The sequence below is a fragment of the Gloeophyllum trabeum genome (assembly GCF_000344685.1).
Source record: "Gloeophyllum trabeum ATCC 11539 unplaced genomic scaffold GLOTRscaffold_00010, whole genome shotgun sequence".
NCBI lineage: Eukaryota > Fungi > Basidiomycota > Agaricomycetes > Gloeophyllales > Gloeophyllaceae > Gloeophyllum > Gloeophyllum trabeum.
The window spans coordinates 511447-537473 of record NW_006920419.1 but is presented as its reverse complement, the minus strand read 5'-3'; the positions used below and the strand labels follow the sequence as shown (position 1 = coordinate 537473).

At 52.2% G+C, this 26027-nt stretch overlaps 11 protein-coding genes across 11 annotated transcripts; 3 read left to right on the top strand and 8 right to left on the bottom strand.

Moving 5' to 3' along the window:
• The first annotated feature begins 2507 nt into the window (after positions 1–2507).
• GLOTRDRAFT_116955 (uncharacterized protein) lies at positions 2508–3315 on the top strand. Its single transcript, XM_007869675.1, has 3 exons — positions 2508–3086; positions 3137–3162; positions 3226–3315. Exon 1 carries the CDS (start codon positions 2830–2832, stop codon positions 2992–2994), a length of 165 nt encoding a protein of 54 aa, XP_007867866.1. The 5' UTR covers positions 2508–2829; the 3' UTR covers positions 2995–3086; positions 3137–3162; positions 3226–3315.
• Positions 3316–3419: 104 nt separating this feature from the next.
• GLOTRDRAFT_44870 (uncharacterized protein) lies at positions 3420–4051 on the top strand (the record flags this gene model as incomplete). The annotated part of the gene is made up of 4 exons (XM_007869522.1): positions 3420–3574; positions 3629–3689; positions 3800–3892; positions 3947–4051. 4 exons carry the CDS (start codon positions 3420–3422, stop codon positions 4049–4051), a joined length of 414 nt encoding a protein of 137 aa, XP_007867713.1.
• A 491-nt stretch (positions 4052–4542) lies between these two features.
• On the bottom strand, positions 4543–8349 carry GLOTRDRAFT_139741 (uncharacterized protein; the record flags this gene model as incomplete). Its single annotated transcript, XM_007869674.1, has 9 exons — positions 4543–6112; positions 6166–6295; positions 6365–6459; positions 6513–6537; positions 6589–6743; positions 6800–6878; positions 6942–6959; positions 7019–8033; positions 8088–8349. 9 exons carry the CDS (start codon positions 8347–8349, stop codon positions 4673–4675), a joined length of 3219 nt encoding a protein of 1072 aa, XP_007867865.1. The 3' UTR covers positions 4543–4672.
• A 1351-nt stretch (positions 8350–9700) lies between these two features.
• GLOTRDRAFT_111695 (uncharacterized protein) lies at positions 9701–10865 on the bottom strand. Its single transcript, XM_007869673.1, has 6 exons — positions 10512–10865; positions 10419–10441; positions 10198–10353; positions 10038–10130; positions 9875–9985; positions 9701–9824 (listed from the first exon to the last, which is right to left on the bottom strand). Exons 1-5 carry the CDS (start codon positions 10778–10780, stop codon positions 9936–9938), a joined length of 591 nt encoding a protein of 196 aa, XP_007867864.1. The 5' UTR covers positions 10781–10865; the 3' UTR covers positions 9701–9824; positions 9875–9935.
• An 836-nt stretch (positions 10866–11701) lies between these two features.
• GLOTRDRAFT_130882 (uncharacterized protein) lies at positions 11702–12186 on the bottom strand (the record flags this gene model as incomplete). The annotated part of the gene is made up of 4 exons (XM_007869672.1): positions 11702–11739; positions 11812–11904; positions 11966–12102; positions 12152–12186. 4 exons carry the CDS (start codon positions 12184–12186, stop codon positions 11702–11704), a joined length of 303 nt encoding a protein of 100 aa, XP_007867863.1.
• A 116-nt stretch (positions 12187–12302) lies between these two features.
• Positions 12303–12720, bottom strand: GLOTRDRAFT_130881 (uncharacterized protein; the record flags this gene model as incomplete). Its single annotated transcript, XM_007869671.1, has 2 exons — positions 12303–12559; positions 12609–12720. The coding sequence occupies 2 exons, from the start codon at positions 12718–12720 to the stop codon at positions 12303–12305; spliced, it is 369 nt and encodes a 122-aa protein (XP_007867862.1).
• A 942-nt stretch (positions 12721–13662) lies between these two features.
• GLOTRDRAFT_45136 (uncharacterized protein) lies at positions 13663–14335 on the bottom strand (the record flags this gene model as incomplete). The annotated part of the gene is made up of 2 exons (XM_007869536.1): positions 13663–13886; positions 13945–14335. The coding sequence occupies 2 exons, from the start codon at positions 14333–14335 to the stop codon at positions 13663–13665; spliced, it is 615 nt and encodes a 204-aa protein (XP_007867727.1).
• Positions 14336–15792: 1457 nt separating this feature from the next.
• GLOTRDRAFT_130879 (uncharacterized protein) lies at positions 15793–17289 on the bottom strand (the record flags this gene model as incomplete). The annotated part of the gene is made up of 12 exons (XM_007869670.1): positions 15793–15873; positions 15924–15932; positions 15994–16036; positions 16086–16101; positions 16170–16313; positions 16382–16389; positions 16452–16528; positions 16582–16679; positions 16735–16861; positions 16929–17098; positions 17154–17188; positions 17246–17289. The coding sequence occupies 12 exons, from the start codon at positions 17287–17289 to the stop codon at positions 15793–15795; spliced, it is 852 nt and encodes a 283-aa protein (XP_007867861.1).
• Positions 17290–18505: 1216 nt separating this feature from the next.
• GLOTRDRAFT_94760 (uncharacterized protein) lies at positions 18506–20389 on the bottom strand (the record flags this gene model as incomplete). Its single annotated transcript, XM_007869669.1, has 10 exons — positions 18506–18671; positions 18727–18764; positions 18878–18920; positions 18971–19013; positions 19042–19185; positions 19248–19294; positions 19321–19397; positions 19795–20022; positions 20116–20136; positions 20351–20389. 10 exons carry the CDS (start codon positions 20387–20389, stop codon positions 18506–18508), a joined length of 846 nt encoding a protein of 281 aa, XP_007867860.1.
• Positions 20390–21193: 804 nt separating this feature from the next.
• On the bottom strand, positions 21194–22143 carry GLOTRDRAFT_122161 (uncharacterized protein). The gene is made up of 4 exons (XM_007869668.1): positions 22098–22143; positions 21807–22038; positions 21617–21751; positions 21194–21557 (listed from the first exon to the last, which is right to left on the bottom strand). Exons 1-4 carry the CDS (start codon positions 22110–22112, stop codon positions 21451–21453), a joined length of 489 nt encoding a protein of 162 aa, XP_007867859.1. The 5' UTR covers positions 22113–22143; the 3' UTR covers positions 21194–21450.
• Positions 22144–22985: 842 nt separating this feature from the next.
• Positions 22986–25325, top strand: GLOTRDRAFT_106885 (APC amino acid permease; the record flags this gene model as incomplete). The annotated part of the gene is made up of 12 exons (XM_007869667.1): positions 22986–23220; positions 23278–23326; positions 23378–23501; positions 23560–23661; positions 23718–23754; positions 23809–24124; positions 24177–24359; positions 24414–24456; positions 24513–24582; positions 24638–24802; positions 24863–25077; positions 25146–25325. The coding sequence occupies 12 exons, from the start codon at positions 22986–22988 to the stop codon at positions 25323–25325; spliced, it is 1719 nt and encodes a 572-aa protein (XP_007867858.1).
• Positions 25326–26027: the final 702 nt, after the last annotated feature.

Sequence of the window (26027 nt, the reverse complement as noted above, 5' to 3'; positions counted from 1 at the left end):
CTTACAGTGCCTTGCATAAGAAACTGAACATCGCATTTCCGCGCGCGTTGTTTGTCCGCACCAAATATACCCTTTTCGGGTATCAGCAAATGTGCGGCAAAGACCCATCGAGAGGGAGAGTAGCTGGGCATACAGCTCAGGGCAGAGTCTAATGATTTACAGCCCTCAGTTTAGTTGTAGAATATACATTTCATGCATTCTATGAAGCCTTTTGAGCCCTCTCAGGGCATCTGCGAGTCCTTGCCCAGCAAATGGCCCCGCGAGAGGCTTTCCGGACCTACCCGAAAAGGGCATATTTGGTGCGAACAAACAACGCGCGGGAAATGCGATGTTCAGTTTCTTATGCAAGGCACTGTATGCCCCTCCTTTGGGAGGGGTTCTGGCACCCTTGAATTGTGTCGCACTTTTCGTCGCACCGGCAAAATCCGGCGTGCTATGTTTGGCCCTAGTGGCGCCACTACTGAACAAGGACTTGGCACTTCGGGAGTTGCAGTATTTAGGGCCGGGCAGAAGATTGTACGAAAGGTAATTTCCAGCCAATTAGAGCCCGCGGAATTCCCTTTCGTACAATCTTTTGCCCGCCCCTAAAGACTGCAACTCCCGCAGTGTGGCCATGGTCGGGAATCCATCTCAATGTTCGTACTTAAGTCCCGCTCAACTATGTAATTAGTGTTGGTTTGTGGATGCCACCAGGTACAGATAAAGGCCTATTGTGAGCTAGAACTTAGAGCTACAGGGAGTGCACAGTATTAAGCATAGATCCTTGTACCTCAGAATTTTTGAGTGTTGTATGTCATGGCTTGAGAAGGATTTGAGTGTATGTGCACTCCATCTAACATGGGTATTCAATCATTCAAGTTTTCTGGGTCTCCATGCCATATGTAAGTCTGTGATGGACAATTTACAAATAAGTAGAAAATCCATGTCATTCCATGGCTTATGAGGCTGAACAGACTGTAAGATAAAACTATGATGTGAAGTGGATGCCAGATGTCCAGGCAACAGACATGCACCATTAGGCATTCTTGGAGAGTGGGTAAGTATCTCTTAGACTACTTAGGAGACAACAGCACAGAGCATTCTACCTGGCCCTAGATGGAGCTTGAATGAAAGAGAACTGGGGAAAACTTGAGTCCCCTATATTACTAACAATATCCTTTGTATTATGGTAGAAATAGTCTCCTTACGATGATTTGTCGACCCCCTGTAGCAGCCGCAAGATTTTGAACTTAGTGCAAGTTCTCAAGGTCGATTTCTTGAACAAAGGAGGGGTAAGTTGCCGGCGCCAGACGGCGCTTCACGAGTGCCAAACCCGCAATACGTTGCACTTTTCGACCAACCGGCAAGTTCCGGCGTGCCATGTTTGGCTCCAGTGGCACACAGCAACACTTGAATTTATCTCGCGCAGCTAGACTCCAGTCCATGCATAGACTATACTTTGCATCTCACTTACATATCGAAGTAAACAATCAGTACTAAATTCCATCTCAATTCTACGCAGCAGCTACAGGCTGTGAACTTTGCACACCAAATCAAGGAGGGACTGCGCAGGATGGCAATAAGTGTTCAGCTGGCCAGCCAACCTCTGGCTGCATTTGTGCAAGCACCTATGTGATAATTAATTCATCCCATCCCGCAAGGGAGGGGTAAGATGCCGGCGCCAGACGGAGCTTCCCGAGTTGATATCGAGCAACCATATGCGTAACCTCCCGTATTTTTCCACGACCGTGATAGGATCCGCGGCTCGCCTATTGCCGAGTGGTCGGTTTTGAGCGCCTCACACTGTAGGCTCCGTACATCTGCCGTACAGTAAGAGCAAATGGGACATACTTTGTCAGAACACACGAGTGAGCGCTGGGGTTGCAAGATGCGCGTGCCTGTTCCTGTCCAAGAAGAAGTCGTCTTCGGTACCTTCAAGTTGGGGACTACAGATATCCATGCTCAGAAAGTTATGCTTCTCACTTGGCCGATATCATCGCTTTCCATGAAACCAAGGACTGGATCAGTGAAGTCCTCCGCTTTTGAACTACCTCCGAATGTGCGATGGTTTAATAGGTCCCGAGGATTTGTGGCGTGCTAGAAGTCGCCAGGGCAGGCTTCCCCGCCGCGCGTCCAAACCTCCAATAGGCTTGTACAGCTCAGTGATAGCCTTCAGCAAACTCGAAATTTCCGATTGCTGGCTGACTGTGCGATGGCCCTTCTGGCCAGGGCGTATTTCCTGATCGCAGGGAAGTATGCTGTCGGATGGAGTTTCACCGATGTAGATCCTCGTCGTTGGGAACCGCTTCTCGACCGAGTTCGCTTGCTCATGCAAAATCTGTGGGATGCCATCCACCCGTCACGTCGATGGCACGCTGTTCCTCGGAATTTTGTTTCCACCGTCCTACAGGCGGCGTTACTCTAAGGCGCTTCCATACTACCAAACTACAGTGGTCGATCATTGACTTGAATATTTCGAAGACGTGCATGTATGCCTGGTCCAAAAACTGTCCGGAGTACGCACAAAGTCCTCGTTGCACGTCTCCAGTACCTAGAGGGTTGACGCTCTGGACCGATTCTCTGCAGCCGTTTGCGATGGGCGTTTTCTGCTAAGTCGCTAGGTCTCGACAACCCTGCCTCACTCGAACGGGACGACGTTACCTCCACGCGGCTCGCGGAACAAAGCAATTACTTCTGGTCTAGTGGTTCCTTTTCAGCTTCCCCGTGGTCTTCGCTGACTACCTCGGTGCCAGTAACGAAACGTTGATCTAAATATCTATCCTGAAGGCGATGCATCTGTCCCTGGGGCCATCAGTTTTGGGCCAGTATTCTTGATGCCTTCGTTGCTGGATGTCTCCAGGAAATCCCGTCAAGCTCACCGTGATTCTGGATACATCCATGGCGGGCGCCCGTGAAATTGCTCGCTCCGGTCCCAACAACTATCACTCACTTGAATGGGGCGAGAGTATCTCCTTGCAATGCCTGGAACACCGAAATAAAGCTGCGTTGTTGTGAGCTTACTCGCTAGTGCCATGCATCTGGTCGTCCACCGACAGACGACCCAGAGCGTAACATCGAACTCTCCAGCTCGGGGTATCTCAATTCGTGTGAGCCTGTCCGCTTGGAATACATGAGTAGCTGTCTAATAGCTGCCAAGTAATCTTTGAAGCCTGGATGCCAACGGTGCGCGTCTATCAAGGTGGCCTGACATCCATTGGATTCTCTGGACTCTGATAGCGTTTGTAGGCACTGCTGGACCCCGAGAGATCGGGCGGTCATCCTACCAAATTCCCCGGATTGTCTCCTCCGACGCGTCGAGACCAATCAGTCCTCCTCAGCAGGTTTTCGTATAAAAGACATTGGCGAGAACCCTTTCAGACCAGCTCACAAGCGACTACATCCACTCATTACATCCCGCGCATCCCTTTTCTCCCCACAAGATGTACTTCTCTACCCTCACTATCGTGTCCTTCCTCTCCTTGCTCGTCGGTTTCACTCAGGCGGCACCCGCTGCATTCTCTCTCGAAGCTCGCAACGCAACTGAGCTTGCCGCGCGTGACAGTAACGTCCGCTTGACGTGGTACGATGTCGGACTGTAAGCTCCTTGTCGCCCTCGTTGGGTAGCAGATGAGCTCATTATCACATCCAGGGGAGCATGTGGCAAGACCAACAAGGCCAGCGACTACGTAAGTCCCTATATGTCAAGCGCGGTAGTACTCTCTTGACACCCGTTGCAGGTGGTGGCATTGAACACCGCTGTGAGTGTCATTCTTGGACACATTCAACCTTCCGGAGCAATGTGAGTGACCGAGGACTCTAGGAATTCGGTTCTGGCTATCCCGGCCCGCACTGCTTCAAGCAGATCAAGATCACCGCAAATGGCAAGAGTGCCACGGCCACCATTGTCGACAAGGTGCGAGAACGCCACCCGGTTGGTTTGAAAGTCACTGACCTGCGTTCCTCTCAGTGCCCTGGGTGCTCGAAGGGCGGGCTCGACCTCAGCAAGGGCTTATTCAGCCACTTCGCCAACCCGGACGTCGGTGTCCTGACCGGCTCATGGAACTATGTTTAAGCAACAGAGGCGTTCTGAAACAATCGAATCCGGATGCAGGTCATCTTGGATGTAGCAATGCCTGACTGGTTCGCTTCATTCAACTGAAGCCCCTCCCTTTTATCTATCCTTTGTATCCACCCCCCGTCATTGATCATATTTATTGGTTCGCGCGCCATAACACTCGTTCGGCCCGGTATCTGCATAAATGCGGCAAGCTGAGAATATCCTCGGGAAGAACGAAACCGCAACAGCTACCGTTCTGTACGTATCAGCAAATATCATCCTCATCACGTCTACGGAGTTGTGCTGCAGCTTTATGGGTAAATCACTCTCGCATTCCTTATGGGTGGAATTGCGTCGGAAGTCCAATGAATTCGATAAATACACTGATGTTTGATTCTGCGATACTAACTAGCTGTTGGACGGTGACTACGAAATGGCTATGAAAACTATTCAGAATGCAGCCGGCTATATCAAATGGCCAGGCTCAACGATAGCGAATGCGAATGCGGATGCGTAAACGAAAGCTCCTAGCTGCTGTTGAGAAAGTCTACTTGTACATGTCCGAAAATCTTTTGCACTTGATACGATGCGGTCCGCTGTGAAGCCTTGCCCTCGTGCCCTCTTGTCCCCGCCGACTTACGAATGACTAACCGCTCTCCCCTTGCCTTTTCCAACGTTGTTCATCATGTTAAGCCCTAGACCGGCAGGAGACTGGTCCCCGGCTCCAACAGCCACTCCTACCCCTTCGTACCCTTCGAAACCGCCTGCATGGAAGTAGGGCGTTGCAGGACTGAACGAAGTCGACGACGGCGTATGCGAGGCGTAGGTCAGAGCAGGAGACACAAGGGGAGACTGATCTTTGTCCACTACATTCTCTGCACCTCTGGTGGCAGCCCCGTTGCCGGCAGCGCTATCAATTTTCAAACTGTTGTTGACACGAGTTGCACCGTGTCCGGTGCCAGTGGAAGGCAACATCTTCTTATTGCCATCGTAGTTGGCACCACTGCGGTTGTTGCCAAAGTGGGAAGCAGGGAGTGTGGTCGCCCGCATGTGAAGCGACGATGTCTGGGATCCACTTTGCGAGCCTTGCGCGATGGATGCCTGACGTTGACCCAGAAGAGGGTCATTAGTCTGGCGGCGGTCCACGCCACGCTGACTATATCTGATCTCATCCAAGTCCAGCTCCTCGGTGTTCCCTCGAACGTCGCGAAGGCCCATCTCTCCTCCAGCACTTTGCTGACGAAGTCCTTGCGTGCGGAACTGGCCACGGGACTGCGCGTGCGAACGCTGGGGCACGGCAGTGGCATGGAACTGCTCCTCGGACATAGTAGGAAGTGTGTCAAGAGCAGGAGAGGAAAATTGAGAATAGGATCGAAGACCCGCAGAGGAGACACCACCGACCCCGTACCCCTGCTGACTGTTGTAGTCCATGCCACCTAGCCCGGCTTGAGCGCGGCCGATACCTCTGTTTACTGACGGTAGGCCAGCCATTCCCACGGAGGCGGAGGTCGAGACACCAAGGACACCTTGCCCTGCTAGACGAGCACGAGCCTGAGCATGGGCCTGGAGAAGCAACTGCTCGGCAGGAGTGAAACCTCCTGCGCCTGCTTGAGAACTTCCCGTGCCGTTCCAGTTGTTAAGCTCTTGCGCCGTAAGCAGTGTGTTAACGTCAACAGATCCGGGGAGCAAGCCCGCACCAGCATGGCTCAGCCCCAGGGCCTGAGCGTTGAGCGTCGCCGCGCTCAGACCGGTGCCGTGCAGTCCACCACCCAGCCCTTGTCCGTGCAGACCCATCCCTTCCATGAGCCCGTTTCCAAGGCCGACGCCACCGTTCTTCAACGAGTCTAGGAGAAGTTGCATGTCCCTCTGCTGCTGGTACTGTGTCGTAACGGGATGGTGAGCGAGACTGAGGGTATCGACAGGCGGTACACCCATGGAGCCAGTCGGACAAGAGACGGATCGTCCCCCAGCGCGACCGCTCATCTCGGAACCTCTGAGATTAAGTAAAGCGGCTTGGGCCATGGTCAAACGATTAGGAGAGCCATCTCCGCCCTCCCTCTTGGACCTCTCCCTCTTCTACGCAGGAGTGAGCTATACGTTGTGCTAGCGAGCACGATAAATTAACGCACCCTCAATTCTCGTTGCTCGTTACTATCCGCGAACCTTACGGAAATTCGGCAGCCAGAATCGTTCCATCCGCGAACCATTCTGCCATGGAGACGTTCTATAATCTCTTCGCACGCCGAACGAGTCTCCAGCCTATCGAAAAGGATGTCGGTACGGAGTCAATTGAGTAGCAAACAACCTCAGCAAGAAGGGTACGCTTACCGGACAAACGCAATGATACGTGGAGGGTGACTGAGCTTGGTCTGGAAGAATCTGCTGCTTTTAATAACGTAGGGCGATACGAGAGCCGTCAGCGTCTGGTCAGAGTCTGGTCAGTCTCCTTTCCCATCAATAGAGTAAAGTCGCTTACCGGTTCGTCGATGCTCAAGGGGAGCCTATTACATACGGGTCAATATCCAGTCAGACGAAGCGATTGAGGTACTGACCCCTCAATATACAAATTGGTCGACGTAGTGTCCTTCAGTTTTTCCATCTTGGTCTTGAACGAGTTTTCATCCGCTGCGGAATTACTGGGTGACGTGACTCCACACTGGGAGGTGTCTATCGTCGAGTACAAAGTACCGGGTATCTTATGAATTTGCTATGGTAACGGTTAGTCGCCATGGCCGTCAGCCTCCATCTGAATCGCAGACGGACCTTTGACAGTGATGGGTGTAAGTTTCTGTACTTCCTTAACGCTTCGATACACCTCTCTGCACCATCCATGGTCTCGAACCTAGGGAGCGTTTTTCAGTTGAGTACTTGATTGAGCAGTCCACATAACAGAAACTGGACTTACAACACAAAGCCGTAACCTCTAATGACCCAGGGATACGTCAGGAAAAGAAAAGGGATAAAAGGCGGGACACCACTCACGTCGGCCGCTCACTAACGTGTCTCGTAAAGGTCCTGACGCTCACGACCCCGCCGAAATCTTTGGTCATATTGTATAATTGCTCTTCGGGAAAGTTGGGAGGGAGTCCATTGATATAGACATTCGGCGTCTTGAAAGATGTTCCAGACGTAGATGACACTGTAGAAAGCGTAGAAGACATATCGTGCGCACCGCCCGATGGCTGAAATACTTCATGGCCCGCAGCAGGGTGAAAAGCAAAGGATTCATGAGAGGCGGGCGGTACAGAGGGGATGGTAGCAGCTCCGGAAGTACGATCGAATGAGCGCTTTTGTTGTTCGGCGAAAGACGCGACATTAGCTTCAGACAAGGCGAGCGGACTCTCCAGAAGGGGAGCTCCAGCGAGCTTGCTAAGGCCCCGTGCGTCACTGAGATCGCCAGCGTCTTGTATCGTTGCCTGCGCATTGATATCGGGAGACGCCCTGGCGGTAGCGTGCGGTGTGGGAGATCCTACAGTGGGATCTTGACCAGTTGGGGACAAGAGGGCCGAATGCTCGGAGGCAGAGCTAAACGAAGGAGAGACAACGTCCGCCGGACACGGGCTGGTATGATTCGAAGACGAAGTAGCGATAGCAGGTGAACTGATAGCGGGTGAAATAAGAGCGGGTGACAACATGAACTTGGCAACGGGCGAGAGGGTAGCGGAGGCACAGGTAGTAAACGTAGGACTGGCGCTTACGGAAGATGGATTCGACTCAAGTGACGGAGAAGGCGTCAGTGTACTCGCAACACCGACAGAGTGAGCTGCAGGAATCTGCGCACTGGAGGGCAGGACTGGCGGGACAGCTGCATCGTTAGGCATAGGACTGGGCAGCGCGGAGTCCGAAGGAGTTGTATACGCAGTGGGCGTGGGCGACGCCGATGCTGCCGGACTAGCTATGGCAGTGAGAGTCGGAGAAGAGATGTGAGACACGGACGGCGCGCTACCGAGCGTGTTGGATCCCCCGCTGCCCAGGGAACCAATGGGCGGGGCTGATTCTGACGATAAATGTAAATCAGCTCCGTTTCGTTAAGACGAACACCTTCACGAACTATCAGTAAATCCAAGGCCTACGGATCCGAGGTCATCGTTCAATGACATCGAGGCAAACGCCGTGTCTAAGTTCCCAGAGCTGTGACTATCAGCCGGCCGCTGAGGCCATTCATTCGCGTGGTCATTGGGCGGCGCCGGGCTACTTGGCACGGACAAACGGGACCCATGTGCCGCGGTCGTCAGCTGGGGCGGAGGGGTTGAAATCGACGCGCGGTCGCTGTGGGCGCATGTCGGCGACGGGGCACCGGTCGAAGAGTGCATTCTAGCGATAGCGATAACTTGCAGGTAAAAGCGACTGTTGTAAGAGATGCCGAAGCGAATAAGCTAATCAAAGAACCGAAAGGCTGTCGTTGCAAGAGGGATAACTGAGGGAAAGAAAGAGAAACTTTAGGGTTGCAGTATACGAATGGCTGCGGGGTAGGGCCGAGTAGCCGAGTAAAGATATGTTGCGCGTGCGAGTTTGGAGTGTTCGAGTTCCACTACAGCCGAAATGGTATAGGACTGACGATAGAGCCTCTTCGGCCGCGCTGACGCTGGTGCCGAGCGATAAATATGCCTGTGTTGAGCGTTTTGACAAGAGGACGACCGACGCGACAGTGCTGGATGGGGGAAAGAAGAAAGACGGCGTCGCGGGGCCCCAAGCGTCCTTATATATGCGGCGGTGGTTGTGAAGAGAAACGCGTCGGGAGTCACGGCCTTCGACGGGGCCTCAGAGTCGAACAATCGGGGACACATAAATCGCAATAAATGCGAGAACTTGTGCCGGATCCAGCGCGGCGGACGCTTCTGAGCCAATCAGCGCCCGGCGAGAAGATCTCCGGTCGTTCAGTAGCCACATGCAGCTCCAATTTGGCCCGGAATGGAAAGGCAATTGCTGGTTCGGGCTGTTGACTGCGCGCGCGAGTGAGCTGGGTCACAGCGAGTCATCAGTGTGACCCGAGGAGAAGCCCCCGCGAAGCCCCGCCGCCCGCTGCAGTTCCCGTCTCGGAGACTGCGGACGTTGGTTGCGGTTCAGAGGCATTCTGAGTGCTCTGCGCAGGTAATAATCCCGTCGCCCGTCTTCGCCGCCAGCGTCAGCGAGTCAGTGCTCTAGAGGGGGATTCACAGGGACCATTCCACGTCGTTCGCGGCACAGCCAATCGCGACAGGAGCGCATTTTCCGGCCGAGCCAGTGCATAGAGAGGTGATCAGCGTCGCTCGTTGTTCGGACGACAAATGTTCGAGTTCAAACTGGACGCACTGGCTCAGATCCAATCCGATCTCCTCAAGCACTACACCTTCCATATGCGGACTAGATCCTGGCTCGATCGTTTGCCGCGGGGTCTTCTTCCGTCGACGTAACCTTCGATCCAAGATTCCAAGATGCCCCCATCCGAGTCGACGCTCGGCTGGGGGGACTCACTTGCTGTAACGACTGGCTTTGCGCTGGTCCACCATTAAATATTCAAATTCGCGAGGGTATCGCGTCAGCATTGATAATCGTGGAATCATTAGAGACAGAAAAATATCCACAATTTCGAGTGAAGCAGCAGCGAAGACATGTCAAGATTAGAAGACTCATCATAATTTATGCTGACACTGGGCGAACTTATATTCTTACTTTTCAGCGATCCTTTGAAGAACCCCCCACAAACAATCCAAAAGCGATCGGTCGCGAGAACACATGCTCTCGCACTTGGATACGGGTATAATAAGTACAGCGGGCAGCCAGGTACATTCCTTGAATACATATGTCACTGTGACTCGTACAGCATCTGGTCCGTTACAAATGAGAGTAGTAACATACCATTGTAATACGACGACAAACTCGATATTTATCACCATCAACGCCTGGACAGCAAGTACTCTCATGGCCCATTGGTCTCATTCGCAGGTGTCGTCTGGACCTGTATGATAGCTAGGACACCAAATTAGCTTCCATCCGAGGCAACAACGTGTACCCCACTCACAAACATTGGTATTATCATAGAACCGACAGCTCCCACCATGCGCGTTCTCCTGCGACTGGCAATTCCACGCGACGTAATTCACCACGCCCGCCCCTACACACCAATCCGCTCTCAGCCACCTGCACCCGCACCCGCGCGCAAACATAAACACGACACTCACAGTCCCTGCCGTCATACGTATAATTAAGCTCCCGAGCCGGGTTCAACAAGTTGCTCTGCGTAACCTGGCACGACTTCCACGTCCACGCCAGGTAGCTGCTCGCCGGGATGGTGAAGTTGCCGCCAACAGCATCGGCGTTCGCCAGCGTGCTGCAATCTACGCCGCATCCAGTTCAGCTCAGCCCTCAGGCATGTGGCGCAAGCAGTCTGAGGCAGACGTACCGTTCGGATCAGGCCCGCCGCCACTTCCCAGCCCGCCCGATGCCACGATCAATGATCCATCATACCACCTCAAGACAGAAACGCACAACTTACGCGGGAGTGTCGCAGTACGTCGTACACGGCGCCCTCGTGATATCCACCGCCTGCGTCTCATTCGCCCCCGCCTCTCTCGCCTCCAACTTTATCAGCGCCTTGAGCGGCGCAGCAGCCCCAGGGCAGGACCAGATGTGCCCCGGCGTTTCGCTGCCGGGCACGACGAATGTCGAGAGGTGCGTCGCTGGGGCACCGTTCGAGCAGGTGTAGCTAGTCGCTGCCGCAGCTGCTGCGGCGAGACAAGCTAAGAGAGCCACGAGCTGGAACATCGCGAGTACTAGTGCAGATCCTAGATGAGAGAGCAAGCTGTTGGAGCGAGTCGGGAGTCGGGAGTCTCGATAATTGAGGGTGCCCGGTTGCTTTCGGCGTATCCAAGGCGTTAAGTAGGGACCGTACGCCCGGGGCGAGATTTATGGCGTCCAGTGCCCGAAGGGCCCTGCATCATCAGCATATGGCATATGTTGCATCACTGGTCCACGGGCGTTACAGAAAGCAGGGACATGGGTCCCTGAGCATATGGGCCTCGTCCGTGCGGAGACCGGTATACCCGGGCGGGCCGCTGTTCGGGCGAGAAGCGAGAGGTAGAACAGTTGTATGTATGTCCAGAGGCGCAGTGGACAAAATGAAGACATTCATGGCGTATACCCAAGAGCTAGCAGCGTAGGCGCAACTGTCAAGACGGTTCCCAACAAACGCTCGAGCCTCGAACGGCAATGATATCTCGGGGACGGACCGGAGAACAGCGGCACCGCCATGATCCCACGCAGGCTCACTTGCCACAGCCACAGCAGCACTGCCCAACCAAACTATGAATCCCGGGTAGGAGGGAAATGCGAAAGGGGCACGGTCGACTATACGGAACTGCCGAGGGTACGTACGTTGTAATAAATCAATGGGCAAACCAGACTCACGTCTGCCCCGCAATAATAAATGAATCGTAGTTTCGGATAGTAGAATCGGCAACCGAAATAGTGAACATGCACATTAATGAAGAAAAGGACAAGATTATATGATCTGCGGCACGCCTCAACTGAACGTGCCAAGTAAGTCGACCCCCTCTGCCGTGAAACGGGAACAGCTGTCAAGCCCGAGGTGTGGTGAGGCCAGATATCGAAGTGAAAACCGAAGACAAAGAAGCGAGGTCCGCTTTCTCCCATAAACAGAGTGAAACTCTTGCTCCAACACCCCGTTCAGCTGCTCGCGGGAGCCAGTTGAACCTGGATAACAGCTAGAGGGGAATGGGGATGAAAAGCACGTTCAGCTGCCTCACGTAATTACGTTAAATCATGCTGGTACATACATATGGCCGTGCTGTCAGCAAAATGGCAGCTCCCCCCCATCGCGTTCTCGGCGGCCTGGCAGTTATAAGCCAGGTTCGAGACGACCCCGGCCCCTATACAAGAAATCAGCCCTGTCTGTGATAATTACTAGTTCGAGCGTGCGATGCCACGCACAATTGTTGATATCATAGCTGTATTCGATAGCTACGGAGGGGTTGACGAGGTTGTTCTGCACCACTTGGCAGGTGAGCCACGTCCAGACTAGGTAGCTGCCGGCGGGGATGGTGAACGTGCCAGACATCTCGTCGGATCTGGTTGCGTAGTTAGCAGTAGGCGTATACTGAGAGAGGGCAGGCTCACGTTAACAGCTGGTTGCAATCTGGCGCGGAATGCATGTCAGGCTTCCCTCTCATATCAGATGGACAGTGCTACTCGCCATTTGGGTCTGGTCCATTTGTTCTGTACAACCGCCGGTCAGGTTAACCCACAAGGCTCCCAAAGGGAAGTACGCCTACCCGCTGTTACACCACACAGTACACGCCTCCCCTAGGAGGTCATAATCTCTCTTCTTGTGTCTCGGAGCAGGAGGGGCCGGATTGATCTTCCCCTTCTGCAAAACCGTGCCGTTGTTCTTCGTGGGTATCTGGGGGATATCGCCCTGGCAGGTCCAACTGTACGCGGCCTTGCCGGTGCTCCCTACAGTGAAGTTCTTGTAGGGAGTCCCGGGATCGCCGTTCTGGCACTTGTACGTGGGCCATTCAGCAGAGGCTGGCCGGGAATATGAATGTTTGGTAAAAGGAGTGGGCGGGAGACGTACATTTGGCAAGAGCACGCTCGCTATGGCGGTGGACGTCACTGTACGGGTGGGCGTGGACTACAACAACAGACAAAAGAAGGAAGCCTAGGCTGAATAAAGATACTCTGAGCATGGTGAATTCGAAATGACAGTGGGGTGTCCAAAAGGACGTAGTTCAGTAACGAGTGACTTTGTACGGCTACAAGTAGGTAGCTCGCGCCCAGGTGAGAGGGGTTCGATACCGTACATTGTGGTAAGGCTGATATTTATATGCAAAGCGTATGGTGGCATATCATACACGGTGTCGCAGTAATGATGCTATCTGCGTTGGCCCTTGAGATAGATGGATTAGCGCGCATGTGTGCAACAGTTCGAAGTTCGGATTGCCACAGGTCGTCTGGGACGCAGCCTTAGAGCGTCCGTCTCTGTTACTAAGATAGTTGTGGTGAGAGGATAGTTATTCCAAGAGTATGGATATCTGGAAGAGACAGTCTGACACGCGACGAGTACCTCCGGCTTCGGCTAAATCCGATCGCGAGCGGTGGATAATCTCGTTCACGAATCCATTCTCCAGTTGCGCTCGAACGATGGTGCCGGCTCGTCCTTCGCAAAGTCATGAAGTTAGCCAGTCGCTGTCAAGGTTGTACTACCGGAAGGTGTATAATCTCGGGTATGGAATACAAATCTAATGCTTCGGTTCTGGAGCGCCGTTTCTAGTGTCAGTGATCCTCAGTTCAAATCGACACCCGAAGTCATCACTGTGATTATGATCATCACGACTCATCATAGAATAAAGATGAAGAGGATAATATACAGAGCTAGTGATACACTTCTTCAGACCAGGAGAGAATGAAAGCGACATCTAAGCGATACAATGCGGAGAGCCAAGCTCCGAGGGTGACGGAAGACAGCGAAAGGAGTGCAGGCGACACCGAGCAGAAAGCAGCCATAATCAGTCTCGTGAGAGAGCGTGCGTGTTGTCATGATCGGCGGGGAGGGAATGAGGGATAGTATAGGCTCTTGACGTGCAACCGGCAGTCATTTAGCCTTGGCAGGCGGCGGGTTCTTCATCGTCTCATGCTCGCATCACTCCAAAGCCAACTCCAACTGCCACACCGACAACCAATAGCAGGAGGACCAAGGCAAAGGCACATCGCTTCGCCCACCTGACTTCGGTCCTCCGCATGATGTTCAGCAACTCTTGCCTCTCCATCTCTGGCTTCTCGGCGTGCCATTCGGCAGGTGCGGAAAGGGAGAGGAAGAGGATCAATGTTCCGATGATCCAGAATGGTGGGAACACTAGAAGAAAACCCGTCAGGACGTAGTCGGAAATCAACATGAGACAAGAGATACTCACAGAAACCATACAGGAACATGTATTTTGCGAGCGTGGTGGGCTCCTCGTTCCGTGACTCCGTGTACGCGGGGAGTATTTCGTATGGAGGCGGCAAGTCTGCCTCAGTCATGGGGAGCAAGGCCCCGGAGTCGTGTCGGCTTTCGCGGTTCCCGACGCGGTACATTGAGGGCGCAGTGACTCCGAAAAAGTCGTCGAGGGGATTGGTCGTTCCAACCATATTTACGGACGACCGTAAGGGGAGTGAATGGGGTTCGTGTGTAGCGGCGCGGGCTGGCGACGACAGGTAAGTAACCGGTGCTGGGCTGGTGGTAGAGGACGTCTGCGCTTCAAGGTCTACCGGAGCAGCGCGGCTGGAAGAGAAGATGGACCGGTTGAAGGCAATGGGCGACATTGTGAGATGTGGCTGGTGAGGTAGAAAGACGATGTTCTAGTCGTGCAAGAGACAGGACGAGTCTCGGAGGATGAGGCAGGGGAAGGCTGCTGGGTGCTTGACCGAGTCCGACGACGGGGAAATTGTGCCCTCCCATCGTCGAGAGGGCTCGTATATATACCCGTCCCGATTGCAAGCAATCCATCAGGGATTGTCGGTCGGATTGGCTGAGGACCTACAAAATCGAGGGAAAACTAGGTGATTGCGTCGGTTGCTATGGCAGGTCAACAAACGACGCAAGCAATCAACAGGAATACCCTTTTTGGGGTGTTACACAAGGACCGATATGGACCCACATAGACAACTACACTGTTTGGAGTTGTGGGCGCAGCGGACCTAATTAGGACATTTCGGGTCAACCGCATCGAAGTGTCTACCATCTGAGTAAGAAATACCCGTCAACACTAGCCTGATACGTCAGGAATGAGTGGGTCTAAGGATGCGGTTCGAATGTTTGCAGCACAAGAATGTGTGAGGAACGAATGTTGGCGCCATTTCCCAATATAGTAATTATCACGTCGCCCACTGATGCGCACCTCAGCACGTTGTTCAGACGCCAGTAAGTCGAGACTTGCCGACTCGGAGGCAACACCTGCAGCTGAAGATAAATGAATGTTCTCTTCGTCTCATCAAATACGTGAAGACGAAGCATTAGTCTTGACATAGCCATGGCATCGTTGGGGCATGACTCTGCGGAGATGAAGTCTTCCAAACGGGGCTCTGGTGGCAGGTTGATATGGAGCAGTGTGTCGACAACCTGACATAGGCGGTAGGTCAGGCTTCAAGTTGGAGAACAGGTTTGGCGACACGACGATGTGACCCACTCAGCATCGACAGACATGCAGCAAACAAGAGGCATGGCTTGAGCGGCGTGCATCACAGGCCTGCGGTCTTACATGCAGACACGGAGAACTTAGTATCTACGATTTCGAGTCAGTGCTACACAGTCTCCTGTGTCTACGATGGAAGAGCGATGACTGGAATAGTGAGTCATCCACATCACAAGTCGGATATGAGAGGCAGTTCATCTGTTCTATCATACCCAGAATGCAGTTGGGAATTTCGGGTCGCTGGTTCTCACCGGACGTTTTCAGGGTATCATTTAGGCGCAAACCCCCCAGGAGCGCAAAGGGATCTCTATGAAAGCTCACTTCCAAACTATCGGTAATGAGTGTCAATATCTGAACCCGCAGATAACACTACTTTACATTTCTTCCGGAGTGATAGAAGAGGGCAAGCTGCTCGAATAGGGGCCGCTATGGATCTTCCGGATTCGCGCTCAACGTCAAATGCCCGCGCCATTCGAGGCCGTCTGAGGCGCACCCTCTTGAAAGTTCGAAGACCTGTTTACTTCGAGCAACTTCGTGCAGATGCAGCATCAGTCTCGACATGGCCAAAACGGAGACGCTTCCCGGCCATTACTCAGGAGGTGTGTGTGTGAAATAAAGGAGTAAAGCGTACTTCGAGGCGGGGCTGGCCAGAAATCCAACCCAGGATTGCTAGAGAACGGGTTACTCTGCGTATCGGACGCAGGCGCAGGTGAGCTTACATTGTTGGACTAGCAGAAGGTTGAGGTCAATGATTCTGGTGATTGACGGAAGCGAAGGACCAGTACTCACGTGGTAAGTAATGATATTTGCGAGATTGGCAGAGGTCATGAGTCTAGAGGGATCTCAGTGCCAAAATCACCCCTCTCGTGATGACCACGCACACAAAGTAGACGGCGCCTTCATGTGGAGACCCATTACTAGTATAAGGGAAGGGAAGGGAAGGAAATAGGAAGAGGCGTGCGCACCGTCACGAATAATGCATTGCATTAAGGTGGCTCCGGCTATGCCCTTTATACCTTCTTCATGATATTCCTTGAGTACTTTCATAACGACCATCGCAAAAATGAATACATCGAAGGCGAGGAGCGCTTCCCACGCTGTTCCTAGACCTGCGCAAGAGATCATCAGGGTGCATTCTCAGTCCAGCGCAGTTCAGCGCATCCAGATGTGGACATACTCATATCTCTGATGGTATCGGAAATGAGAGGAGAGACCGATTATACAGTTATAGAGCTGAGCCTACACACCTGCCCCCCATAATCTTGACAAGGCAGGGCTCCGCAGCCTCTACTCTATTCTCCGTATGTGCTGAGACCGTAGACCACTGCGATCAGACTGTCAGCCAATTTCCGTCACCAAAAGCGGAAAAAGGCTCACTCCAGCCACAAGGATCAGGATGATGCCAGCGCTGCAGAGACTTGCCAATGCGGCACGACTGCGGTTGTAGAGGGCGTATATACGGAGGACCATCAGCGCTATTGGAAAATGTTTTCAAAGCGTCTCGTATACTAAGATAACGAAAGATCATACATGTCACGAAGAGTCCACTGATAGCCACAGAGATCTCCCGCCATTTGACGAAGTGCGTGCAGCTGTAGGAGATGAAGTCGAGAGTGTTGGTACTCAGTCGCTGCTGCGAATGACCTACGCACCTTGCCTATTCACGGGGACGTCAGTGCATTCCGAACGTCTGTCTCGGCAGGCTTCATGTACGCGACACACACCTCTGGTAGAGAAACACCCAGCTGGAGTATGAAGATGTACGAGAACATGTTCGACGCGAGCGCGAAATACCGATTCAGCAGAAAGAGTGTCTTCCCCACCCTGGCAGAGCTCTGCCATATAAATGAGACTTCCGAACCAAGCGTGAGGGCATGATCATAGAAGAGAAGAGCTGCAGTATAACTCAGCGAGGATGACTTGTAACTCGCTAAGCCATGCATACGCACCCACGGAAGCAAAATGAACGCAATTGGTCGTGAATCTGACACCGGACATGTCAGCCAGTACCCGGTAGCCGCAACAGTCGTGTAACACTCACTCGGGCCATGAGATGTCGTGAGTAGAGGACGATGTTTTGGTCATGATGTATTGATGTATGGGGTCTGTTCACCTATGTTGAGTTATATCCGAAACTGGCAGCTTCGCCTCACCACAAAGCGGCCTATGCCCGAAGTCGTGACCAACAATCACGATACTGCGATCGTCCGTACTGACCACATTTGGGTTCCAGAGGGTCTTCTACAGCCCAATCAGCTGCTGCCAGTGTGTGTGAGCATACAGGGGCCAGCCAGCAAGAGACATCTGTAGCTGCTTGCAGATCTTTCATCATCCAGATCCCTGAGATATCTTGTCGTGGCAAAATCAGTCCTTGATGCAACAGAGCACCAGGTACAGAAATGGCCTTCGTCAGATTGCTTCGGGACGAAGGACACATATTACCCTGCATGCGTGAGGCATGGTCAGGCTTATATGCTATGCTGTTTTGAAGGTCGCCACCTAGCAAAATCAGAGATAAATGGGTCAACCAGATGCCAGGGTTGCGATCAAGGAAGACGACAGATGCAGTATAATGTTCAGACCAATTCAATTTCCTGATTGCTCTAAACTCCCCCTACTGCCGCTCGCTTGCGGGTGGAACGTTATAGATGCTGGATGATTCTGGCAGATTTAGTATTTGCTACTCTGATCGAGGGAGTCTCAGATCTCTGACGAAATGGAAGATGAAATATCATCAGAAGCGTAGGGACATGTACAGGGCTGATGCTCACCGGAAGTATTGAACTACGCCTATGGCAACTCACGAGGCATATCGGCCCTGAAAACGCTGCTTCTTGAGAACGATCCAATTATCGAACGACGTATTGGGATATGATGATCTGGGGCAAGCCAAGAAAGAGGCGCTATCCTATACACAGCTTGCTTGATCATCGGGCCGTAGGAAGGAGCGTTGATGCCACATACGTGACAGGGTCCTGAAGCTTTTATTTGAGAAAGCGTAAGTTGGCCCATAGTTCGAGCGCTTCATTGAACCCAGTCCTTATGCAAGCATTGGCCGAGGTTTCATTCAGACCAGAGTTAGACGGAAGACTCGTCCTCTCCGGCGTACCGTAATTAGACCACCAATGCTCATCGGGCGAGCCTGCACATTCTGGGAAACCCCTCAGGAGCGCAACGGACTCTTAGTAGTGGCTCAACTGGAATCTTGCCGGGGTTGAATATTGATGTCTGAACCTACAGAAAACAGTACTTTATTTCTTTTAGCTCGACAGACTACGGAACGCTGCGTGAACGAGGACCACTACACATCTCCGAGTCCTGGACCGACGCCGCTCGACGCCGGATCCCTGTGCCATTCGAACTCAAGGCCAACTGATGCGGCGCCTCTCGAAAGTTCGAACACTTGTCTACTCTTAGCGACTTCGTGTAGATGTAGCATGAGCCTGGACATGGCTAGCACAGAGACACTGGTAAACAATGACTCATAAGTGTATGAATGAAAGAGCGATGTCGACATCTTACTTTGCGGCGGGACTGGCCAGGAATCCCACCCATGATGGCTGCAAATAAGGGTTAATCTGCGCACTCGACAAAGGACGCAGGGACGCACGTCGTGGGACTAGCAAAAAGGCGATGGTAAAAATCCGGTGTATATCAGGATTGCAGGACGCACATGGTAAGTAACTATATTTGCCAGATTTGCAGCGGTCATGAACCTGGAGGATTTTAATGCCGAAAGTTACCCTTGGCTGTGGCAGATACGCACACGAAGTAGGCTGCGCCTTCATGTGGAGGTGTCTGAGAAGACGCTAATGTAACGGAAATAGAAGTGCGAACCGTCGCGGAGGATGCTTTTCACTAGACTATCTCCTGCGAGCCCCTTCATCCCATCTTCATGGTACTCTTTTAGCACCTTCAGAACGACCATGGCGAAAATGAATATATCAAAGGCAAGAAGAGCTTCCCACGCCGATGCTAGACCTCCATGAGATATTTAGAGGTTGAATGAGCCTGGAGTAAATCAGCAAATTTCATTGGCATACCCAAGTCTCTAGTGATGGCATCGAAATAGAAAGGGTCTGTGACTGCCCTGTATGCCAGAGTATGGATACACACCTGCCTCCCATAAGCCTGACAAGGCATGTCCTGATAGCCTCTGTGCTATCCCGAGTATGTGCTGCGACCGTGAACCACTACAAACAGATTAGCAGGCAGTACGCGCCTTCAAATATGATTACTCGCTCCGGCCACAGCGATCGATGTAAGACTTGCCCCGCAGAGGCATCCCAAAGCAATACGGTTCCGGTTGTAAAGGGCATATATGCGAAGCACCATGAGTACTGCGGGCAAAACGTTTTCAAGGCGCCCCATACGTGACCCACGACGTATACTTACCAATTACGAAGAGCTCACTGATAGCAAGAGATATCTCCCGCCATTTGACGTAGTGCGAGCAGCTGTACGAAGTCAGTGGACAAACGTCGGGACTCGATTGTAAATCCTACAAACCTTGCCTACTCCCGAGAAAGCGTGGAGAATACTTTAGACTCGGAGCGTCTGTACAGATGACTGCTAGCACTCCACACTTACACTAGACAGAGAGACGCCAGCGTGGAGCATGACAATGTACGAGATATTCGACGCCAGCGCGAAGTATCGATTCAGCAGGAAGAGTGTCTTTCCTACTCTAGCGGAGCTTTGCCATATGAATGACACTTCTGAGTCGAAGGTCAGGACGTGATCATAGAAAAGGAGCACTGTAACATTATTAGCAGCTGCCACTATCGAGTGGGGTTCGAGTGATCTACGCATACGCACCTATGGAAGCAAAATGAACACAGTTTGTCGTGAATCTTGAAACGCATATGGGTCAGCTTGGAGTTTGAAATGGCGATAAACCGTAGCACGCACTCGGGCCATGAAGTCTCGTAGCTGTCGGACAATGGTTGGGCCATGATATGTAAGCCATTTCCACAGACGATGGGTTATATCTAAAGTGGGCAGCTTCGCCTCACTACAAAGCGGTCCACGCCCGACGCCGCGATCAACAATATTGATGCGAACTCGCGGTCGTCGTATCAAAGTTCGAGCAGACGCTGCGCTGTGGTTCCTGGAAGCACGTCAGATGCATGAATGCGACACGAACCTGGATCGTCTCGAGGACATATGCACCTTCAACGACCATGGATCTTTAGTCAATTGGCGATGTCGAGTCTTGGAATAGAACCTTACCCAGAGTCCTATATTGACAGTTCTCGGGGATACCAGTACTACTGATCCAGTGGATTGAGATGTACTGAGCTAATTCTGCAATCATCAGATGTTTGGAAATGTCAAATCCTTCGGGCATGAGACATGTTTGCTTGTTTCCTGGCGACAGTGCTGTGGACGTAGTGATCAACTGATGCCAGAGATAAATGGGTCACGAGATGTTGCAATTGCAAGAGATGAAAGAGAAACTATCATGGAAAGGACAGTCCGTAAGATGGGGTTTCCACTTTGGTCTAGACCTCTCACTAGTACATGTACTGCGATTGACATGTTCATGAAAGGTGAGAGAAAAGTCTGGTGGAAATTCTCGTTTCACCAAACCTTTTATCACCCTTCACCTGCAGGCATCGCGCCCGCTGCTTGTCATATGTAGTGGCCAAAGCATGAAGAGCAAAATGCTGGTAAACACGACCATTCGCGGTCGTACTTGATACGCGCGTGGCAAGCGAAGGAATCCACCAGGACTCGTACGAATGGTAAGAATTACCGGATGGCCGCTATCGCAGGTTACCGTGAGCCCCAGTAAGGCCTCGTGCAGTCTTGCTTCTGTTCTTCGAATTCGCGGTGCTGAAGAGAAGCGCGGCTCAGAATTCCGAGTGTCGATAGACGCCACCGATACCACTGATGTCAGTTTGGTATTTTTTGTCCACTTCCAGGATTATGACCCACTGCTAGCGCCCGAGTCAATGTAGAGGCAGCGAGTCATCAGAAGTAGCTTCTCCCGGAGGCATGAGCATATATGCCAGTGTAAGCATACGCATTGCCACGTACGTATTGGAAGGTTGGCATGGTGGAAAGCGACAATCTCATGCACAGACCCCAGCGCTATTATAGTGTTGCCATCCTCGTAACGCTCTCACAACTGTGGCCACTCTACGGCATCGATCCAACAGCTGAGCAATCCTACATACGAATTGTCCCCAATACAATACAATTATTTATTTTCTTTCTTCTCAAAGCATCCTCGTCTACCATTTACACAGTGCCGGAGTCAGCAATGACGATCTTTGCCTTGGGCTGGCCGGAAGCCGAGCCGTACGACTCGATCTTCTTGACGAGGTCCATACCATCGACAACCTCGCCTGTAACGAAGGCGTATAAGTGACTACAAACCGGGCATCATCAAGATGATGAATCGTACCGAAGACGACGTGAGCACCGTCGAGCCACGACGTAACAACAGTGGTAATGAAGAACTGCGAGCCGTTGGTGTTCTTGCCAGCGTTAGCCATGGAAAGGATACCAGGCTTAGTGTGCTTCAGCTGGAAGTTCTCATCTGTGGCGTCAAACAATTGTGAGCGTCCGGAAAAGGCGATCGTGCATATACTGACCTGCAAACTTCTCGCCGTAGATCGACTTGCCACCGGTACCATTGCCCTTGGTGAAGTCGCCGCCCTGCAACATGAAGTTGGGGATGATACGGTGGAAGGCGGAGCCCTTGTAGCCGAACCCATTCTGGCCGGTGGCGAGCTCACGGAAGTTGCGCGCGGTCTTCGGCACGACATCGTCATATAGCTTGAAGACGATGCGACCGGCGGGCTGGTTGTCGATGGCGATGTCAAACTGCGGACGGGCTCATTAGTGCCTATGAAGGTGGGATTCACGCGCGGAAAGGTACTCACGAAGACGTTCGACATTACGGAGAAGATAAATCGATGAGGGGGGGGTGGACTTGGGTGGAAGAGCGGCAGAGCCTTTATAAATCTAGGGATATAACCGGGTATTACCGATCGGAGATGATCTGTCGCGATTCGGATAGATTAGAGAGAGCGCCCGTGGAGCAGGTCCCCGGGCCAGTCTCGAGGCCTCCGGTACCCACAGTCCCCACGCCACCCATCGACTGGTTGAGTCGAACGTGGACCTTCCTCCGGCCTGAGGCCCGTATGTCGGTTTTCGCGAGGAGATGTTCTGGGAGCTGTGAAGTATGGGTTGATGCAAATTTCGGCTCCTCCTGGTTTTGGGTGGGTCGAGAACTGCTGTATTTAGCCGTAGCAGATGGACATTAATGACGCCACGTACCATCACTACGTGGCTGCAAGCTGTTCCAAAGCTGTTCAATAGATATACAATTCACCCAGGCTGGAATTGTGTATGCTGAAAGCATGGCATCTCTTGAGAAGCATGGAGATGTGCAGTTTCACATTGAGAATAGGGAGAGTGCTGGGCGCGAAATCTGCAAAAGTCAGTGCAAGCTACTACAAGGTGAAACGCCTGATAATTCTGAATATCGACAATCACCGGTACCATAGCAGGCATGCCATATGTGCGCACTTCCTTCTCCCGTCGAATTCTCGCTAGCCCAAGATCACACCGCGACCTGGTCTTCGATTGCCAGCACCAAAGGCAAGAGGAGCGCTCTGACGATAGTGGTGCGAAACCATCACGCCATAGCGCGCTTGCGGAATACACGATGTTGGGCCGGCACCAGGATTAGAACGTGCCATGGACGCAGCTGACTCCCTGCCGTCTGTCTAAGTCATAGCTGGTCATAGGCATTCAAGCTCCCGACAATGGTATCTGAAACCGGACGGACCATTTCATCGGAAAGAGAACCACTTTTAGATCGGCAAGGAACCACTTTCGATAGCGAGCATTTGGTACAAGATAGGCTACTAGAAGGTCCCTTGAATGAGGATGATGACTGTACGCACTACCTAGCAGATTCCAAGTCTGATCTCTTAGTTTGCTTTGTAGGGAAAGATGCAGCCAATCCTGAAGAAGTGCCGGAGTCCCGAAGACGCCTCGGTGAGTCTGTTTGCATTTTCAGATAGCTAACGGACGCTTGAACTTGCTGGAGATAAGGTGTCGTCAGCGCCATATTCCTCATATTCAATCGCATAATTGGTACTGGGCAAGTCATCGAATAATGAGAGTGCGATCGTTGCAATGACACGGAGAATAGGATATTCTCGACACCAAGTATCATCCTGAGGTCCGCCGGAAGCGTCGGGGTGACCATGCTAATGTGGATGATCGGCGCCGCTATCGCTGCAGCAGGCGCAGCGGTATACGTGGAACTCGGTACTGTATGTACCCAACTCCGTTCTTCAATTCAATGCCTCAATGGACTCACCGCATTCATAGGGACTACCGCGGAGCGGAGGCGAGAAAACGTACATGGAGTACCTCTACAGGCGTCCTAGGTACCTGGTTTCGTGCATGTATGCGTCATATGCTCTGTTCATAGTAAGCGTCCAAGTGCGCATTCAACACCCTGTGGAACTGACAATGTGGAATACCAGGGCTGGACGTCCGCCAACAGTACCGCATTCGGTCAATGTATGTGATTTGATATCATCTCACAGGAGAAGATGTTGAAGGCAGTCTCTCTAGATGTCCTTCATGCGCTAGGTATTGCTCCGGGCACCTGGAATGTCAGATTGGTCGGAATTTCTTGCACAATGTTCTGCCTCGCAATGCATGGTATGTTTATGAAATGGGGCATCCGCATGCAAGATTGGGTAGGCATCTTCAAAGTATTTGTTCTGCTTGCAATAATCCTCTCTGGCGTGTTCCACCTCCTCGGCGTGCCCGGTTTCGGGCTCGAAGATGGAGTCGAAGCGCCTCACAATCTGGAATGGAACACGATGTGGGAAGACACTACAAAAGACGTCAATTCGCTTGTTACTGGGATGTTCAACGTTGCTTGGTAAGCTTGGTAGGCTTTCAACCGCAGAGCTCCAGTCAATGTTAGGCGGCAGGGCGTACATCGGTTACCACAACGCGAACTACGTTCTTTCGGAGGTAAAGAATCCCATCAGGACAATCAAGATCGCAGCACCCGTGGCCGTCTTATTTGTGGCTATGGTATATCTGTCGGTGAACATAGCGTATTTCGCTGTCGTTTCCAAGGATGACATCTTGGGTAGCCGGCAAATTGTTGCGTCAGCACCTTCCTTGGTATATCAGTCACCCGTGTTCTGATGGTAGTAACCCAGTGCTCTCTTCTTTCGTAATTTATTTGGTGCACGAATAGAGAAGGCGAGGAAACAATATCGATTCGTTTCAACTGTTCCATCAATGACCATGTGTTCCAGACCCTCAGCATCATCATCGCACTGTCCACCCTCGGGAACATATCCGTCACGCTCTTTGCATACGGACGAGGTTGGCTCGCGCTCGGACTCCTCAGGTCATAGTGTTTAATCCAGATATCTGCTAGTTATCCAGGAGCTTGGTCGGGAAGCTATCCTTCCTTGGTCACCGTTTTTTGCGAGCAACAAACCCTTTGGGACGCCGCTTGCCGGCCTCACCACAACGGCACTGGTTTCGAGTGCGATCATGATCGCCGCTCCGCCTGGCGATGCGTATCTACTCATGCTGAGCAGTAAGTACTATAGGCATCCGTTGGTATATTCCCGCTGACCAGAGTGACTGGGCATGGAAGTGTCTGCCTATCCGTTGGCGATCTTCAATACTCTGGTATCCGCGGGTCTTATGCTATTGTCCACGCGGTGGTACAGATCCTACAATTGGAGACCACCGTTCCGTGCCTACAAGCCTGTAGTGGTGTGGTTTTTCTTCGCGAATCTCTTTTTGATCACAGCTCCTTTCGTGCCTCCCGCCCCCGGCTTCAAGCAGTACGAGCATCTGCCGTATTGGGTGGGTCATCCATCATGTCGATCATCGATATCGGGTGCCGTCAGTGCTCATCATGATTGATTTGCCAGTCTCATGCCGTTGTGGCCGTGTCGATATCCTTGATCGGTATATGCTATTGGCTCGTGCGTTTCAACTGGTTGCCACGGAAAGGAGGGTATATGCTGCGCAGGCAGTGGATCAAGACCGAAGATGGCTCGTCAAGAGCGACATTCCGAAAAGTGCCAGTGGAGGTTCGAATAGATGCCTAGAGTAACATGTTCAAGTTGATGGGCTCACAGCGTGTACTGACGAACTTCCTTCAGGCGAGAATCTTTGTCGCCTTGTGTAGACTATGATGCAAGGATGCATTTTTGTTCCATACAGCGCTGTTCGCACCATCCATCGCGCTGTAAAGGTAACACAAGTAGTAATGATCAAGCCACCTCGCCCGTCGTCAGTTACTCGCCCGTCTTTGTTGATTTCACTCTCGAAAGCCCGTCAATCTCTTACATGAGGCAGAACATCGCCACCTTAGTCACTCGTCTTGAAAGTGTCTCTTCTCGATTAGTGATCGAAGTTGACGGGGCAGATGCCCATGCGATCCTCCCATGGCTTTGAAGGTGAGCTATTTGGTCTCCCTTTTGGGTGATACTCTGCTACATGCTGATTGATTCAGTCGAGAGCCACTGGAACGAGAGACATCTCAAGAAATCTGGCTGTAGCTGGCTGAAGTACCTATATGTCCAGACATGTTGGAACGTATCACCTGCGGCTTGAATTATGCTTCTGTGCTCGTTCCTGGGTTGCATCGCTTCTTAAATGACCGTTCTGTCAAATCGTGTTCCAGAGATGTATTCTGATTCCTTCCGTATGAAGGGCTGAAGTGTACTATAGAGACACTGATAATCTAGGCGCAGTGTTCTGGGCAACGGAAGCTGTCAGTATGCCGCCCGAGAGCTATAAGGTGGTCC

Bases quoted from the DNA above. Each gene is read 5' to 3' on its own strand.
- GLOTRDRAFT_122161 (XM_007869668.1), bottom strand. The intron at 21,752-21,806 runs GTCAGTATATGC...TTGACGCCACAG, and splicing joins CTACGGCGAGAAGTTTGCAG to ATGAGAACTTCCAGCTGAAG. The intron at 21,558-21,616 runs GTACGATTCATC...CCTTCGTTACAG, and splicing joins CGGTGCTCACGTCGTCTTCG to GCGAGGTTGTCGATGGTATG.
- GLOTRDRAFT_116955 (XM_007869675.1), top strand. From the start codon at position 2,830: ATGTCTCCAGGAAATCCCGTCAAGCTCACCGTGATTCTGGATACATCC.
- GLOTRDRAFT_111695 (XM_007869673.1), bottom strand. From the start codon at position 10,780: ATGTTCCAGCTCGTGGCTCTCTTAGCTTGTCTCGCCGCAGCAGCTGCG. The intron at 10,354-10,418 runs GTACGTCTGCCT...GATGCGGCGTAG, and splicing joins CGGCGGGCCTGATCCGAACG to ATTGCAGCACGCTGGCGAAC. The intron at 9,986-10,037 runs GTGAGTGGGGTA...TTGGTGTCCTAG, and splicing joins CTATGATAATACCAATGTTT to CTATCATACAGGTCCAGACG.